This window comes from Mixophyes fleayi, chromosome 1, assembly GCF_038048845.1.
Source record: "Mixophyes fleayi isolate aMixFle1 chromosome 1, aMixFle1.hap1, whole genome shotgun sequence".
Lineage (NCBI taxonomy): Eukaryota > Metazoa > Chordata > Amphibia > Anura > Limnodynastidae > Mixophyes > Mixophyes fleayi.
The window spans coordinates 418,870,440-418,886,645 of NC_134402.1; the positions used below are offsets into that span (position 1 = coordinate 418,870,440).

Genomic DNA, 16,206 nt, shown 5'->3' on the forward strand with positions numbered 1-16,206 from the left:
GGATGACATACATTGATATACCTTGTTTTCAGCAGCTCTGGCACTGCATAATGGCCAGGGATACCTTTATAATCACCAGGAATGTAATATGAAATACCAGCATAGATATTCCCTGCCTCATGCTGCCTTCCTACTAATGAAAGCATATTTAGGGTTACTACTTTCTGTAATTACCATAAACAATAGACATTTCCTACCCATGAGAACAGAAGACTCCAACTCTCCTACATGAATCCTTGATTAATATTATAACCAATTACTGCAAATATCATATCACCCATGAAGATTAAATCGTAGTAAAAAAGCCATAGAGCATTTGTCTTAATATTTAAAAGGTAAGATCCGTTTTGTAGAACGCAGACTGGAGGAGAATCTAATTAAATATGCTAATCTCCTCTAAGTGGCGTGCTAAGCACAGACTGATGGATGCTGCTGCTACTCATTTGAATATGTATATCTGTCATTGGGTAATTGCCACAAGCCTGGCTTTCATTGGCTTGAAGAATGTAAAAGCTTTTATTACACACCCTATCTGCTGCTGTATACAGGGTCACGAACAGCAACAGTGTATCCTGGTAATTGTTTTACAATCTGGGCAGATAATAGTTTACCTGATGCTTTCTCACAGTGAGCGCTGCTCTGATCAGCAGATCAAAGACATCACCTTTGCTTTACATTTTCTGGTTTGACAGCTGAGAGGTGAGGACAAGTCTGAGCTTGTCACCTTGTCACCCAGGGACTATAGGAAAAGAGCAGCAGTCAGACCAACTCTGTGGGAGATCTGTCTGCTTGACATCAGACGATTCATGTCAAGGACAAGCCCCCCCCCCCCCCTGATTCCTCCTACCTGCATTCTGGCTTCTAGACGTGCTCTCAAGTAATTTCATTACATGCTGGTGCTATTGGTCATGTGTGGGTGGATATATATATATATATATATATATATATATATATATATATATATATATATATATATATTGTAATATATTCACGCTGGATAAATAATAAATAAGGACAGCTTGGCATGGATGCGGGATATTAGTCAATATGGAAGCCCCCTTTTGTTTAGTTAGTGACATGTATTATTTTTAGTAATTTAGCCTCACCTGTGTACATAGCCTAGCTTTGCATTGAGAGGCGTGTATATGTGTGTGTGTGTGTGTGTGTGTGTGTATATATATATATATATATTAATATATATATATATATATATATATATATATATATATATATATATATATATATAACCAGCTGGATACAGACAATCAGATACGTTCACGTTCGAACTCTGGGTAATGCCTACATTATCCAGCCGCACGTGGATAATGTAATATAAAATACATTCAGTTGTAGCACTTGCTTAGGGCTGTGTTACCATTTACCCTCAACTTTAACACTCGTAGCTGCAGCGATCTGGGGTGAATGTAAATGTAATAAATGTCCCATCAGATTTTATTTGAGATAAGGAAAAATGCATGCAAAACCAGCAATTGTCTGGATACAGTTGACATTAACCAGAAAATATGTAAAACACAGATAAAGTATAAATTATGTTACGTTAGGAACCCCTGTCCCGAAAAGCTTACAATCTACCGACAACTATTAGACTGTGTGACAGTAATTGGACAACAGACACCGTCATTGAAATGTAAGGTTATATTTGAGCACTCTTTATCCTTTCTATAGCCCCACTAAGTAAGAGTTTAACTTGTGAATATTATGACAGCAAAACATATAATACATATAAAATAGTTCTGCTGTACTGAGCCTGGCACTGACTAATGTATTACTGCTCCCTCTTTCTTACAATGGTTCTTTCTGACATTCTCAGTAACAATCTGTTCATTCACATTTGGTGTTCTGGAGGCTCCACCACTGCTCCCATAGGGGTGACAGAGCCCCAGTGGAGCAGGGATATGCCCAGGCAATGACCAGGGGAAAAGGCAGGCTTGCTGGGTGACGTCACGAGTGGGCGTGCCCATGGGAGCTTACATAAGGAGGTGTCTGCAGCGGTGCTCCGCAGACAGCGCTGGTCCCTGACACTAGGAGGTTGCGGGAGGGAGTTATGGAATTACTGAGGACTATCACATCACAGCCAAACAACGGGAGCAGAATGTGCGAGCAGGCATTGGGCAGAGTCTGTGACTCCAACAGGAGATGGAAACTGCCGGCCGATGGGGAGCAGCATGTTCACCACACCTGCTCCAACCCGGCTGCCGAAGTGTCCAGGATTATTACAGATCCCAGCACCGGGAGACGTTACTGCAGGGGCAAAGTGCTTGGCAAGGTAACGCAGCTGGCTCCGGGCAGACAGATCCCTGCTATACATATGTGTCAGTGAGGTGGATATACTGGATTTACTACATACACCGTTGCGGGTTAATTTCTGCAATCAGTGAATGCTGTTTGCATGCTGTCATAGAAGCCTCTCCATGCTGGATATGTTGCCTGGCTGGACATCTTACTGTGGTGTCTGCTCTGCTGAGCCCCAGTGTTCAGAGCAGCCGCTAATAAGTCACTGCATTGATAAAATTCCATTTGTAATGGCATCTGTCATTGACATTTCTATCATTCACCACTAAGACGTGTATTATGGTTTTTTTTTATAGCCTGTAATTGACAAAGCAACAAGTTAACATGTAACAGACTTGAGTCTGTATAGATCTATATATATATATAATCAATGTGTGTATTGATCTGGGCATACCTGGTTTATTGTAATTCATGTTTAATATAGACCAGATTTAGTTCCTTACCTTAGTCTACCTTTTTTAACTTTTCTTATTTGAATTCCTGAGTACTTAAATACCTTTGTTGCCAAATGGTTAAGCTTTTTTCCTTTTAATGTTGCAACATGTACATTATAATTTTGTGGTTTAGATGGAGGAATGCATTACAAGGCTATTGTTTAAGCTTCTTGGCCCAACCCGTATTCATTATTTGCTCTCACTTCTAGGGAGGATTTGCAAAGTGCTATGAAATGACTGACTTGACAACCAACAAAATCTATGCTGCCAAAATTATCCCACACAGCAGGGTGTCAAAACCTCACCAGAGAGAAAAGGTGGGTATTTTTGTCTAGTGCTTGCATTTCAGCTTGTTGTCTTTTCCATAGGTATGACCAAGTTGTGTTTTTGTACCGTTGTTAGGAATAAAAAAATGATAAAAATCCTCTTTTTTACAGATTGATAAAGAAATTGAATTGCATCGTACTCTGAATCACAGACACGTTGTGCAGTTTTATCACTATTTTGAAGATAAAGAGAACATTTATATATTGCTGGAATACTGCAGCAGACGGGTGAGCATCCATGCGTTTTAGTTGCTTTGTTTACCCGTAAGCCTGCAATGTGTGTGCGCCCTCTTATCTGCAAAATCACTCCTACACAAACTAATGACATCTCCTTTTCATCCAGTCTATGGCACATATCTTGAAGACCAGGAAAGTACTGACAGACCCTGAAGTGAGATACTACCTCAAACAGATTGTCTCTGGCTTAAAATACCTACACGAGCAAGAAATTCTCCATAGAGATTTAAAATTAGGTAAAGTTGCGTTTTTTGTTTTATTATATTCTGCAGACAGCTATTCTGACTAATTTGCTTTATTATAATTTTATCTGCTGGTAATGCATTTTATAATGTATGTAGAAAATAGCATATGTGTATAGATAATTTAACGCTAGGCTTTGCCCAGAACAATAGCTGTGAGGCTTTGGTGTATATTGCTATTATATTTGTGGCTTTTTTTTTTTTTGTAGGAAATTTTTTTATAAATGAAAACATGGAGCTGAAAGTGGGTGATTTTGGCCTGGCAGCAAGATTAGAACCTATGGAACAAAGGAGAAGGTGGGTCTGTTATTATAGACTCTTGTCTGTAACAGTTACTGTGTAGTGCTTGCATCTTATGTGTGAGACAAATTGAGGTTTTTGGGGAAAAAAAATCTCAATCTTCCTTTCTTGATTTTTTTTTTTCCAGAACAATTTGCGGCACACCAAATTACCTCTCGCCTGAAGTGCTTAACAAGCAAGGGCACGGTTGTGAATCTGACATCTGGGCTTTGGGCTGTGTAATGTAAGTATTTCTGCTAGTTAAACACCCCCCCCCCTTTTTTTTTTTTTTGGAAATATGCACTAGAAGATTAATAGCTATATCTCTAGGCTGACAGTTACTACCAGTGAGATATATTGGGGTAGTGAAGAATTGCGAGTTTAACAAAGCTGCCTGTCATACCATGGGGCTAAACAAATCTGCCCAGTTTGCAATCTGTATAGTCACTGTCTAATCTGACTGTGACTTAAATATGTCCTGGACACTTGTAGTGAAGTATAATACTATATAGTCACATGGCTTTCTATTACCATGTATGGTATTACATTTATGAAACTCATGATGAAGCACCAGTGACATATGATGGATATAAAGGTTTTTTTTCTTTTTCACTAAATATTTCTATTGTCCTTTTTAAAGGTATACCATGCTGCTAGGAAGACCTCCATTTGAGACCACGAACCTTAAAGAGACATACAGATGCATCAGGGAGGCTAGATACTCCCTGCCATCCTCGCTAATGTTGTCTGCAAAGAATCTCATTGCAAGCATGTTGTCCAGAAACCCAGAGGACAGACCCAGCCTGGAAGACATCATCCAACATGACTTTTTCTCCCAGGTTTGTAATGAGCAGACTATGGAAATGTATCGTTGCATCTTCCTTGTGTTGAATGCAGTTAGTAATTCTCTCTCCACTCTCCAATCAGGGCTTCACACCAGACAGACTCTCTTCGTCCTGTTGTCACACCGCACCTGACTTCCACCTATCAAGCCCAGCCAAGAGCTTCTTCAAAAAAGCTGCTGCAGCTCTATTTGGCGGAAAGAAAGAAAAAGCAAAGTACTTGGATAATCACAGTAAGTTATTTATAAACCCCATTTTTTATTTTTTTTTAACTAGTTTAAATTTAAACTGTTTGCTCCTTTATTTAGCTTGTGTTCTGTGACTGCTTGTTAACCAGGCTGAATTTTTTTGCAGATAAACTAGCAAAGGAAGAAGAGAAAATCTACAAGCTGAGACAAGAATTAAAGAAAACATACATATCTCAACAGACTCAGAATCCCAGAACAGACGAGGTTGGTTGAACTTGCAAATTACCGGGGGTGGGAATTGTACACAGGGAGCTTTTCATGTACAGAAATAGAAATGATTGTTTTTAGAACACTTTGGCCTTTTTGCTATTTGTACGATTCTTATAGTCTGTTTCTTGCCTTTTAGGAGTGCAAAACAGTCTCCAAGACAAATGTCCTTGACAAACCTGACAAACAGCAGATGGGCGACACTATCCGAATGATTGTTCGAGGGACCCTGGGTAGCTGTAGCAGCAGCAGTGAGTGTAAGTATAGCAATCACTGTCGACAGTCACAGCTAACGACTACTGTTGGTCTAAATGTCAGCTTGCAGTATTAAGCTTCCAGCTGCCTTGGCACTGTTACTAGTCAGAACACTGGCAGTACAATTACCATATTGTGTTCACTGTTCGGAATAAACCAGTGCATGATAATTGCAGAGCTCTTTAATACTCAGGATGATAGTATAGACTTTTGAATGTGCGCCAAGAGTTCCTAAGACTGGGCCAACTTGCATATAATTGGTAGTAATGTATCTCTTCCTTTCTTCCAGGTCTAGAAGACAGCACAATGGGCAGTGTGGCAGATACAGTTGCCAGAGTCCTCCGAGGCTGCCTAGAAAACATGCCAGACTCAGACTCTATTCCAAAAGAACACATAAGCACCTCATTTCACTGGGTCACGAAATGGGTGGACTACTCCAACAAATACGGCTTTGGTTACCAGCTGTCGGATCACACAGTTGGCGTTCTGTTTAATAATGGAGCACACATGAGCCTTCTGCCTGACAAAAAGTAAGTATTGCAGATGAACAGTCTGTTGTAATGCTCTTATCTGTACTGTGGTTTAATTTCCTTGGCCTGGTCAGTTGACTTACACTTGTGGCGTTTGCCTTTGCAGGACTGTACACTACTATGCTGAACTTGGCCAGTGTTCCATATTTCCAGCTACTGAGGCTCCTGAGCAATTCATCAGTCAAGTTACTGTTTTGAAATACTTTTCTCATTACATGGAAGAAAACCTTATGGATGTAAGTATATTTCATTTATCTAAATGCATGCTCAGAAACTGGGCACTCATACATAACTATTAATAGATATGTGAGGAGCATGGAGTAGAGAGTCACATGTTATGCTGAGTTCCTCAAGCTTTATGAAATAGTGTTGAAGAAAGGACCAGTGATCTAAACATTCCATAACTTACACTGCTGGACCTGATTCATGGATTAGGTCACTGTTACCTCCCATTCATCTGAGCTTCAAACTAGTGACCCTTTTAATTAGTTTAGTCAAGAAAGAACTTGTATTACTGGTGCCAATTTATAGCAAAAAAAAAAGTTGGTTTTTCTTTTGACCATGTATTTATTTTATTGTCATTTTTCCTTTTTAAGGGAGGTGATTTGCCTGGTGTAACAGATGTGTGCAGACCCCGCTTATACCTTCTCCAATGGCTTAAGTCTGACAAGGCCCTTATGATGCTCTTCAATGATGGCACATTTCAGGTAAATGACTATTTTCCTTATATTTCATATTGCACCTGATAGGAATGTGTGAAACCCGATAATGACAGCACAAAACGTGGTAGCATAAGTTAATACATTCTTTCTTTCAACAGGTTAATTTCTACCACGATCACACAAAAATAATCATAGCCAACCAAAGTGACGAATATCTGCTGACTTACATCAACGAGGATCGGATGTCTACGACATTCCGCTTGAGTACTCTACTCCTGTCTGGTGGCTCAAATGACCTGAGAAACAGAATGGAATATGCACTGAATATGTTATTGCAGAGGTGCAATTAATGTGGTATTGGTTTATCAGGAACCTAGAGGAGATATCCTTCAGTGTGAGGAGACCTATGAAGCTTTGGGACCTAGCATGTTGACAAGTGGAGGTGGTACGAAAAAAAACTTCCTACGTAGCGCGCTGGGCTGGAACCAGACTGTGGATCGATTCATCCCGCTTTGTTGGAACCAATTTTGTGTTCTTTTCAAGGATACTTTGTGGAAAGTAATTGTGAGGACTCGTGAACCGTCTTCTGGTGGCGGAAAGAATCTGTCAAAGTGGGGTGACCATGCGTTTTGCTCCATAGAGCAATTTGGTGGACGAGGATTTGAACTTGAACATTTTTTACGATTCTGAAACGAATGTTGGCTCTAAAGGAAAAAAGTCACGTTAGAATCGCTGTGATCAATGCAGCTTACTGCTGCTCAACTGTGAACTATGGCCATATATAATATTGTTTAATACCCACATTTGTGGCTGGACAAGTGCATTCCTAGTTAACAAATAATTTATTACAGCCCAAAAGTGAAGTATTTATGACCATTTTGGACCTTAAGTATACATTGTATACATTGTTGGCAATAAACACATGAAATTATAATTTTGAGCTTTTATTTTCATTTTTCACTTTTCACATTAGAGGGAAAATGTGTTAAACATATGCAACATTTCTAGGATTTACCAAAAATCTGAAACTGGTTAAACAGGTAAAGTCAAATACGTACTATAAATAAATAAGAACCAACTATTTTACTACAGGTGATTAAAGGCACCAAGGTTACGTTTATCAGATGTCAGAATATGGACTAGTAGAGGACTGGTTGGAAAGAAACTGATTCACTTACCAAAAGCTTTGTGTGTTTAAAGCACAATTACCATGTGTCTCAGCTGCTCTGGTAGTTACGGCTCAGCCTGTTACGGAACTGCCTGTAGTTTCCCTATAGTACGTTACTTTTACTTAAACTATATTGATTGCTTGTATTTGCAGCTGTTTAGAGGAGACAAACTCCCCAATTTACAAGCATGGTTTTTGAGTTCATAAAATATTTACAAACCTACAGGAAGAACTTGAATATTGGCTTACTCATTAGGAATTGGTGAAATCACTGAGGCATGAGAAATGGTTTCAAGCCTTGGGGACAAGCTGCATTCTGAATATAATCTATGAATATATGTTCAGCCCATTAAATAAGATTCCATTGGTAGCAGTCATTTGGGTACACATTTAAATGTCAATTCTAAGTATTGTATGACACTCAAGGCTGTGGGTTCATGTGTGGAGATTATTAGTGTAATAAGGTTCAGAATAATTGCTTTAGTAATTTCTACCTCAGATTGTTCCCAAGAAAAATATCAAAACCTGTATTTAAACACACAATCTTCAGTTAAACATATTAATGAATCTTCGTGTGATTCCAGTGCTTTTATAGAGGTATTGGAGGTGAGGAGGTGGGGGAGGGGGTGATGAGGACCAAGGTAATGGGGGTGAGGAGGTGGGGGAAGGGGGTGATGAGGATGAGGTGATGAGTTGGGCTCCCTTAGCTTTCTGGGAGCATATGAGCAGGGCATGGGATAGTGGAAAAACAGCTGGAGAGAACTGAATTGCCATCGGTGATGTCGTGACTCCATGTTGATGCAGTTGCCTATTTTTCTGACCCATGTCCTGGCATTACTGGTGGCACGTGAAAAGCTGACAATACATCTAAATGATCAAGAAGTTCTAAACTGAGAACCTGTAACCAGGGTGACTAAGAGGGAAGCAGATATCACAATGAGAGGAGGAGTCGGGTTGGCATGTAATGTAGTCCTATTGATATCTGGATGTGGTTTTAGCAGAGCTGTCTAATGATAAAGAACCTAATGTAGTGTCAACTTGCCTATTGTGCTGTGTGAAAGGAGGACAGTTTCAGTCAGGCCCAGCAGTATATGCTGATCACAAAACACAATATAAAGTGATAGAGGACATCTGGGGGACTTGTCTGACAGCTTATGATCAAAATGTCAGGATCAGATCCTCCATTTTACTTATTTTCAAACATGGCCAAAATTAAATATACTGGTTTAATTGTGTATAAACAAATATACTTATTTTTCTTTCTAATTAAGGCATATTTTGACACTAACGGGAATAAATACATTTTTTTTCCATGCTAGAGCAATTGCCCAGGTTTGACCCAATTTTGGAGTGCCAGACAGTGTTTCATATAAATGACCTCAAAATAAATCCCATTCGCTAGGTAGAGATTAAAAAAAGCAGGCCATTTGAACGGCACCCCTACAAAAGATTGGCTGCCATCCAAAATACCTGTTACTATCCATTTCAGTTCAAAAAAACAGGAGGCTCCTTTAAGTGATCTTAATAAATATCAAGAACAATAGACAATCCAATCACATATCAGTTGGGTACTTGATAAACACTGATCAATTACCATGGAGTAAAGGATAACTCCTCAGGTATTCAATTCAATTTTGTACCGATAATTCCATTTGGGGTTTATTCAAGACCTCTTCATACAAGTTACCTTGGGTCTAAAAATAGCCAAATTAACACTTCATTAAAATCTTCAGTAAACTATGTACATAATTGACAAAACCTGAACATTTATCTGTGAACCTTGATCGTGGTTTCAAACTGGGATAATCTGTATCAATTGCACAACCACTCCATAAGACCTCCCACATCAGAGGCAAGAGAACTAGTCTACCAAGGTATCTACAGAGAGAGGCACTGCAGACTCCTCCCCAAAGTGTTTTTCAGGCAAGGCCCCAATGCATCCCACTACAAGACAAAAATATCAGAGTTGATGCTCCAAGAAATTGCAAAGAATCCAAAAGCTAGATCCAGGGATTTGCAGGGCTCGGTCAACATGGTAAATGTTAACATTCATTATACTATAGGAAAATAGACTAAATATAGATTTCATTGAATGATGGCTAATAGAAAAAGTCCCTTCTCTCCCAAAAAAAACCCATGCGCTACCCCTCAGAGTAGGTTTCCAAAGTTGTCTCAACAAAAGATGACTTCAGGAACAATGTCCTCTGAACAGATGAGGCCAAAGTGTAGTCGCTCAGTCTTAATGCACAACTCCATGTTATATTAGAAAATTATGCCCTGTGTTACCACAAGAACCTCATACTAACTATCAAGCATAGTGAAGGGGTGGTGATGAGTTTTTTTTGCCGCCGCGTGTCCTGAATGCATACACACACATTCAGAAATCGCGTCAGAGTGGGATTGTCCATCGAAATTAGTGACACTTGGTCAACATTTGAGTTCCAGGTGAATATACAGCATGCACAATAACTGTTTAAGTAGATAACATCATTCTAATTTTTTTCAAAACAAATATAAAACCAGAGGTGCCAGTCTGAGAGTGTGAAATTGTACCCACCAGAACCACCATTACCCTTATGCCAAGTAAAATGCACAATAATGGCCAATAACATGCCAAGCAGTTGTAATATATCGAGCTGTAATAGGCTCAATTAAGTGCCCAGCAGAAGGAAAATATCCACTGATATGTCTAGCAATTTTCTAAGACGTATTAAAATTAAATAAAGTGCCCATATAAGTATTGTGCTTAGTATTAGTATTGTAAAGCACTTTTAACAGTTCATGCCCAAAGATGGAAGCATGTACCTCCCATTACTCTCTGACCAAGGACAGCCAGCATGTAAAAACCTCTGCATGTATATGGTGCTGTCTGAAGCAAGGTTCTCACCTCACACCCTGGGCAGCACAGTGGCTTAGTAGTTAGCACTTCTGCCTCACAGCCCTGGGGTCATGAATTCAATTCCAGACATGGCCTTATCTGTGTAGAGTTTGTATGTTCTCCCTGTGTTTGCGTGGGTTTCCTCCGGGTGCTCTGGTTTCCTCTCAAACTCCAAAAACATACTAGTAGGTTAATTGGCTGATAACAAAAATTTACCCTAGTCTGTGTGTGTATGTTAGAGAATTTAGACTGTAAGCCCCAATGGGGCAGGGACTGATGTGAGTGAGTTCTCTGTACAGTGCTGTGGAATTAGTGGCGCTATATAAATGATGATGATGGTAAAAGGTGAACCCCAGACTGCGCCTTCCAAAAATGACATGGCCCTGGGATATACATTGCTATACATTTATATTATGTACAGACGTAGGACCACTATACCAGGGGCTGGCTGGGCAGGGTGACATCTGCCCCCAGTCCCCATACCTTAGACTGGGTCACTGGGCTACCTACATTTTTTACCCGAGTCTCTCTGCCCGGGCTATAATTTGTCAGCCAGCCCCTGCACTACTGCTCCCCAACATGACATTACAACTGGACATGATCATAATATAGTTTTGATAAACTCCATACAAACATAGTTCACTACACTTACAATACATGATCCGACCACTAGACATTGATATACTGTTTTACTTATCAATTACCCACTATTTTGAACAAACTTCTTTCACAAGCAATTATGTATTGTCCCTAGAAATGAGTGACAGGTGGTCATTATACGGACCCATTTTCTGGTCTAATTTTAAACAAAATTTCATGAGCTTTCAATAGATGTATTTATTTAAAAATATCTGGTTTGCAAATTGTTCATATTAAAATAGAAATGATACAAAAACATTGTATCTCATCACTGCATCCAGCAGTGTCCATCATGTATAGGAGGAACCTCTTGGCACTTCCCCCATGGTTACTGGTGAGCTGGGCCTGGAGTTTGTGGCCTGAGCTTCCTCCGTCATTATACAGAGGTACTATGGTGCCCCATACTGTGTAAGTATTTTTATTGTATAAATATACAAAATGTAGTTTCATTAATGTGTTGGCTCTCACTTGTAAAGCATTATGGAAATTGCTGGTGCTATATAATTAAAAGTTGATGAGGATGATGACAATGTCAGATGGAAGAGGCCTGATAATGATCTCTCAATGATCTCAAACTCTCTAACTGGCCTTAATGAGCTAAATGCTACAATACAGTCTGATGTATCTGTATATGTGTTAACACAGTATTCAGTAGTATTCTACAGTCCCGTCACCTAAAGAACACAATTATCAGACAGAGATCTATAGGCAGTTTGCTGGAGGCCTCCAGACACATGAACCGTAGGGGACTTGAGATGTCAATGCTGAATACTTCCACAAGGTGAGTCAAAGTAAAGTAATTGAAAAAAGAAATGTAATTAGAACACGATAGTTGTACAGGGAATGTCCATGTTTGGTGGAGGAACTTTCTAATAAAGTTTATTCATTCTTTTGTAATTTCACCAACATCCAAGACAGATAAACTAACCTGATATACTGTACTTAATAAGCTGTGGTAGGTTATAACAAGGGCATTTTGAATGGTATCACAGAGCCCATGGCTGTAAGGGAGCCCAGATCTGCCTGATTGAAACTCAGCTCTAAAAATATGACCTTGACATTGGGTATTATGACCTTGACAAAGGTTAGTATGAGCTTGACAAAGGGTAGTATGACCTTGGGACGAAGGGATCGCTGAAGGATATACTTCACATCTTACAGCATTACTCCACACATACATAATACATGTTAATACATTGCATCTAGATGTAGGTAGCATGATCGTGGTACATTGTGAGTGTGTGTCTATATTAGGGAATTTAGACTGTAAGCTCCAATGGGGCAGGGACTGATGTGAATGAGTTCTCTGTACAGCGCTGCGGAATTAGTGGCGCTATATAAATAAATGATGATGATGATGATAAGTACTAGAATGCATCACAAGGCTTAAAGATTATCGCTTCATCTGTATGTATAGTTGGGGGGTCATTGGTGTTATTGTTGTGTAAGTTGCATTATCATTTAACATAGATTAGTGTTCTTTAGTTACAATATTATAAAGTATCACAGCTATTCAGCTCTGCACACTTTAATGTTACCTTTCTGTTGCGTTCTGTGCACGCTTTGTTCCAGTAATCAGAACACAATGCAGAAATGTTATTCAAAATCCTCCAATTAATACATATAAACAGAAAGGAAATGTCTACTGGGTAACCTTCATAAGAGTGCATTAGCTGATCCATACAAGATGACACTCCTAAAACAGACAGCCGGTAAAAAGCATGAAAGCTGCAGCTGCTTTCATGTAAGAAGAATGGATCGTCTCACACACGTTGTTAAGCATTGTTCAGGTAAAGGATACTTCAGAGGCCATTCATGTCAATACACTCAACCGAGTCTGCAAATATGTCAATCACTGATGGGTATAAATATAGTGTCATGGATTTTACACAATGGAATATTCTGTCTTTAGCTGTCTGCTTGTCAAGCCCCATTTCCCATACATTTGTGCATCATATAGTGCAGAAGAGAAAAAAGTACTTCAGCAGACATATGGGTTTCAGAATAAGATTAAACACATCTTTACTTTAGTTGTAAGATATTATTTTATTATCACACAAGTTTAAAAATGCAAAATTAAGTACTTATTTAGCTACCTCTGCTCTTAAGTTACAGCTACTTGTTGGTAGCTGTAATCAAGACCGCCATCAGGTGGGTACGGCCAGTACCGCTGTGAGGGGCCCGGAAAGACTAGGGGGCCCGGACAGTTCTCTCCTTCTGTCCGGACTCCCTGGACTGTCTGGGCCCCGCAGTCACCGACCGTGCCTCCCCTTTTTTTTCTTACCTTCTCCGCGATGCTGTAGCTCTGCCTCCCAGACTCTGATAGGCTGGGGGCGCGGCCGGCGCGGTGATGTCATCACCGCGCGCCGCGCTCCCAGTGTGTCAGTGACCGGGAGGCAGAGCTGCAGCTTGCGGAGTACGTAAGTAAATGAGCTACTATTTTTTTTGAGGGGGGGAGGGAGAGCCCAGGGGACCATAATTGTGATGGGGGGGGGAATAGGGAGAGCCCGGGAGACCATAATTGTGGAGGGGGGAACAGGGAGGGCTTGGGACACCTGATCTGTGGAGGGGGGGGGAAGAGGGGGACCTGATCTGTGGAGGGAAAGAGGGGGAAGAGGGGGACCTTACTTGTGGAGGGGGGAAGAGGGGGACCTTACTTGTGGAGGAGGGAAGAGGGGGACTTTATTTGTGGAGGGAGGGAGGGGGGAAGAGGGGGACCTTAACTGTGATTGGGGGGGGAGAGGGGGACCTTAACTGTGGTGGGGGGGACATTAACTGTGATTGTGGGGTGGGTAGAGGGGAACATTTACTTTGGGGGAGGGGAACATTTACTGTGATAAGGGAGTGGGGGGGGAATGTGCTGTGATGAGGGATAGCGGGTGCATGTATTGCGAAGATGGAGGGGTGCACGTGTATGGGCAGCGGGGCCCCCGCCAGATTAATTTGTACTGGACCCAGGGAGGGGTGCGGGGCCCACCAGATTAATTAGTGCTGGGGCCCACAGTTTCTGATGGCAGCCCTGGCTGTAATTGTTGGTAGCTGTAATGTGACTTTCCCTTGTTACCAGGAAAACTTGTTCTCACACCGTTATTTGTTACATTTAGAATAATTGTACATAGCAACACATAGTTTTACTAAATGAATGAATGCTGCATTTTTCCTACCAGAAAACACCACCTTCTGAAGCGTGTGGCCCCATAAGTGTGACAGCTAAAGATTATGTCGCTTTGATTATAACGTGTAATAACTGGAGAGATTCAAAGCTTCAGAATGTCATTTTTTTCTTCTCAATGGAAAAGCCTAAATTACAGTGTACTCTGTAGCACCAGCCTAAATTACAGTGTTCACAGTAACAATGAGGTTCTATGAAGAACAGCACCGACCAAATAAGTAAACATCACAAAGGCACAGAGGCAGCCTCCAGAGGTTTAGTTGTCAGTCTCATTTATTTAGTACAAAATGACAGCTAGAATCTGATTGGTTGCTATAGGCAACATCTCTACTTTTTCAAACCTGCAGTTTAGTAAATAATCCCCCTTGTGTTGCAGATCTAAATCTTAAAGGCCATTAGTCCTGATATATGGATGAATAATTTCTAAAAAAAAAAAAAAGCATATATCATATATCTCTGTAATGTTACACAGGGTTTTCTAGTACTCGTACATAACTGATAGCAGTACTGATCTGGAAATTGGCAAAATTTAATACCATGTTCCCAATCTGCTGAAACCATGTCTCCAAATTGTGATGTCCTGCCCCTGAATCACAAAGCCACACCTCTTTTGCAACAGATATTGGGATTGTCCTGCCAAAATCAGGTCACAATAGTGTCCTCAACTTCGATTTAATATTTTTGGCACCCTAGAATTCTTTTACTGCCATCCTCCCTTCATTATTACAGAACACTATTTCCCAATTGTCAGACCTGTCCCAACTGTATGCAAGAAATAAATGTATTCTACTAGTAATCAGACTATTTATAGAGTCAGTTAAGTATGCCTGTGCACACTGACACCCCCATGCAGGAATAAGGATAAATATATAAGTAAGGATATAAGAAAAGGATTATAAACAGCTGATTGTTGCAGTATCAATCTCAGCAATTCAGCTGCTTAAGGCCCAAGCCCTCATATATCCCTGTTATTTGCTATTTGCACCACCTCTGACACCGCCATCTTGGCCCACAGGTTCATATGCTCCCTTCTAAGATCAGAAGCAACTGTGCAAAAGTAGGCAGTGATATCACCAAAGAGCATTTTATCTGCAGTCTTACACTTTGTGGTTCATTAGACATCCTTACAATGTATATCTCGTGGAAGTTGAAGTCTTTGGCAATAGACAGAGGAGACGAGCAGTATAGAAAAAGTGGCCTAAGGGAGAAATATGTCAGTTCTGGGTCAATGTGTTCCAGAGCACTAAAATCAGTCCGGTTGGGCGGAATTACAGACTACAGTAAAACAACTCATCTCTGACCATAGGGAAACAAATGTTTCCTGTAGGCATCTCTGTAGCAGAATATCTGACCCCCATGATTGGCTGCCTGACCTACAAAATATGAATGGACAGCACAATAACCTTAACAACTATATATCCATGGAAACAGAGAACCTTGTTTCAAATCATTGCTACTTACATTGCATTAATTACTGATCAGACACTACATTATTCTCCTCATTTATTGAAGTATAGACACAGTGCACTCTTGTGCCGTTACATAAAGTACTAATGTATCTCATTTCCTGTATCAAGGCGTAATATGTGCTCTGAATCAACAAACAAGTGACTCTACTTCAGGCAAAAATATCCATTGACGACAATGACTGCATACCATGATGTGGGTAAAAGCATTACCGAACTTTGCCTAATCAATAAAGCAATACACATAAAGAAATAGTGCACACCCATACAGTACATTATATGCAAGTGACCTCTACTAGAAACAAATG

General features: G+C 40.3%; 1 protein-coding gene across 1 annotated transcript; it reads left to right on the plus strand.

The window, feature by feature from the left end:
* Nucleotides 1-2,008: 2,008 nt before the first annotated feature.
* PLK2 (polo like kinase 2) lies at nucleotides 2,009-7,509 on the plus strand. Its single transcript, XM_075183267.1, has 14 exons — nucleotides 2,009-2,287; nucleotides 2,957-3,064; nucleotides 3,185-3,301; nucleotides 3,417-3,546; nucleotides 3,762-3,849; nucleotides 3,980-4,075; nucleotides 4,472-4,670; nucleotides 4,759-4,906; nucleotides 5,028-5,125; nucleotides 5,268-5,385; nucleotides 5,673-5,913; nucleotides 6,020-6,149; nucleotides 6,510-6,620; nucleotides 6,734-7,509. Exons 1-14 carry the CDS (start codon nucleotides 2,066-2,068, stop codon nucleotides 6,923-6,925), a joined length of 1,998 nt encoding a protein of 665 aa, XP_075039368.1. The 5' UTR covers nucleotides 2,009-2,065; the 3' UTR covers nucleotides 6,926-7,509.
* The last annotated feature ends 8,697 nt before the right edge of the window (nucleotides 7,510-16,206 follow it).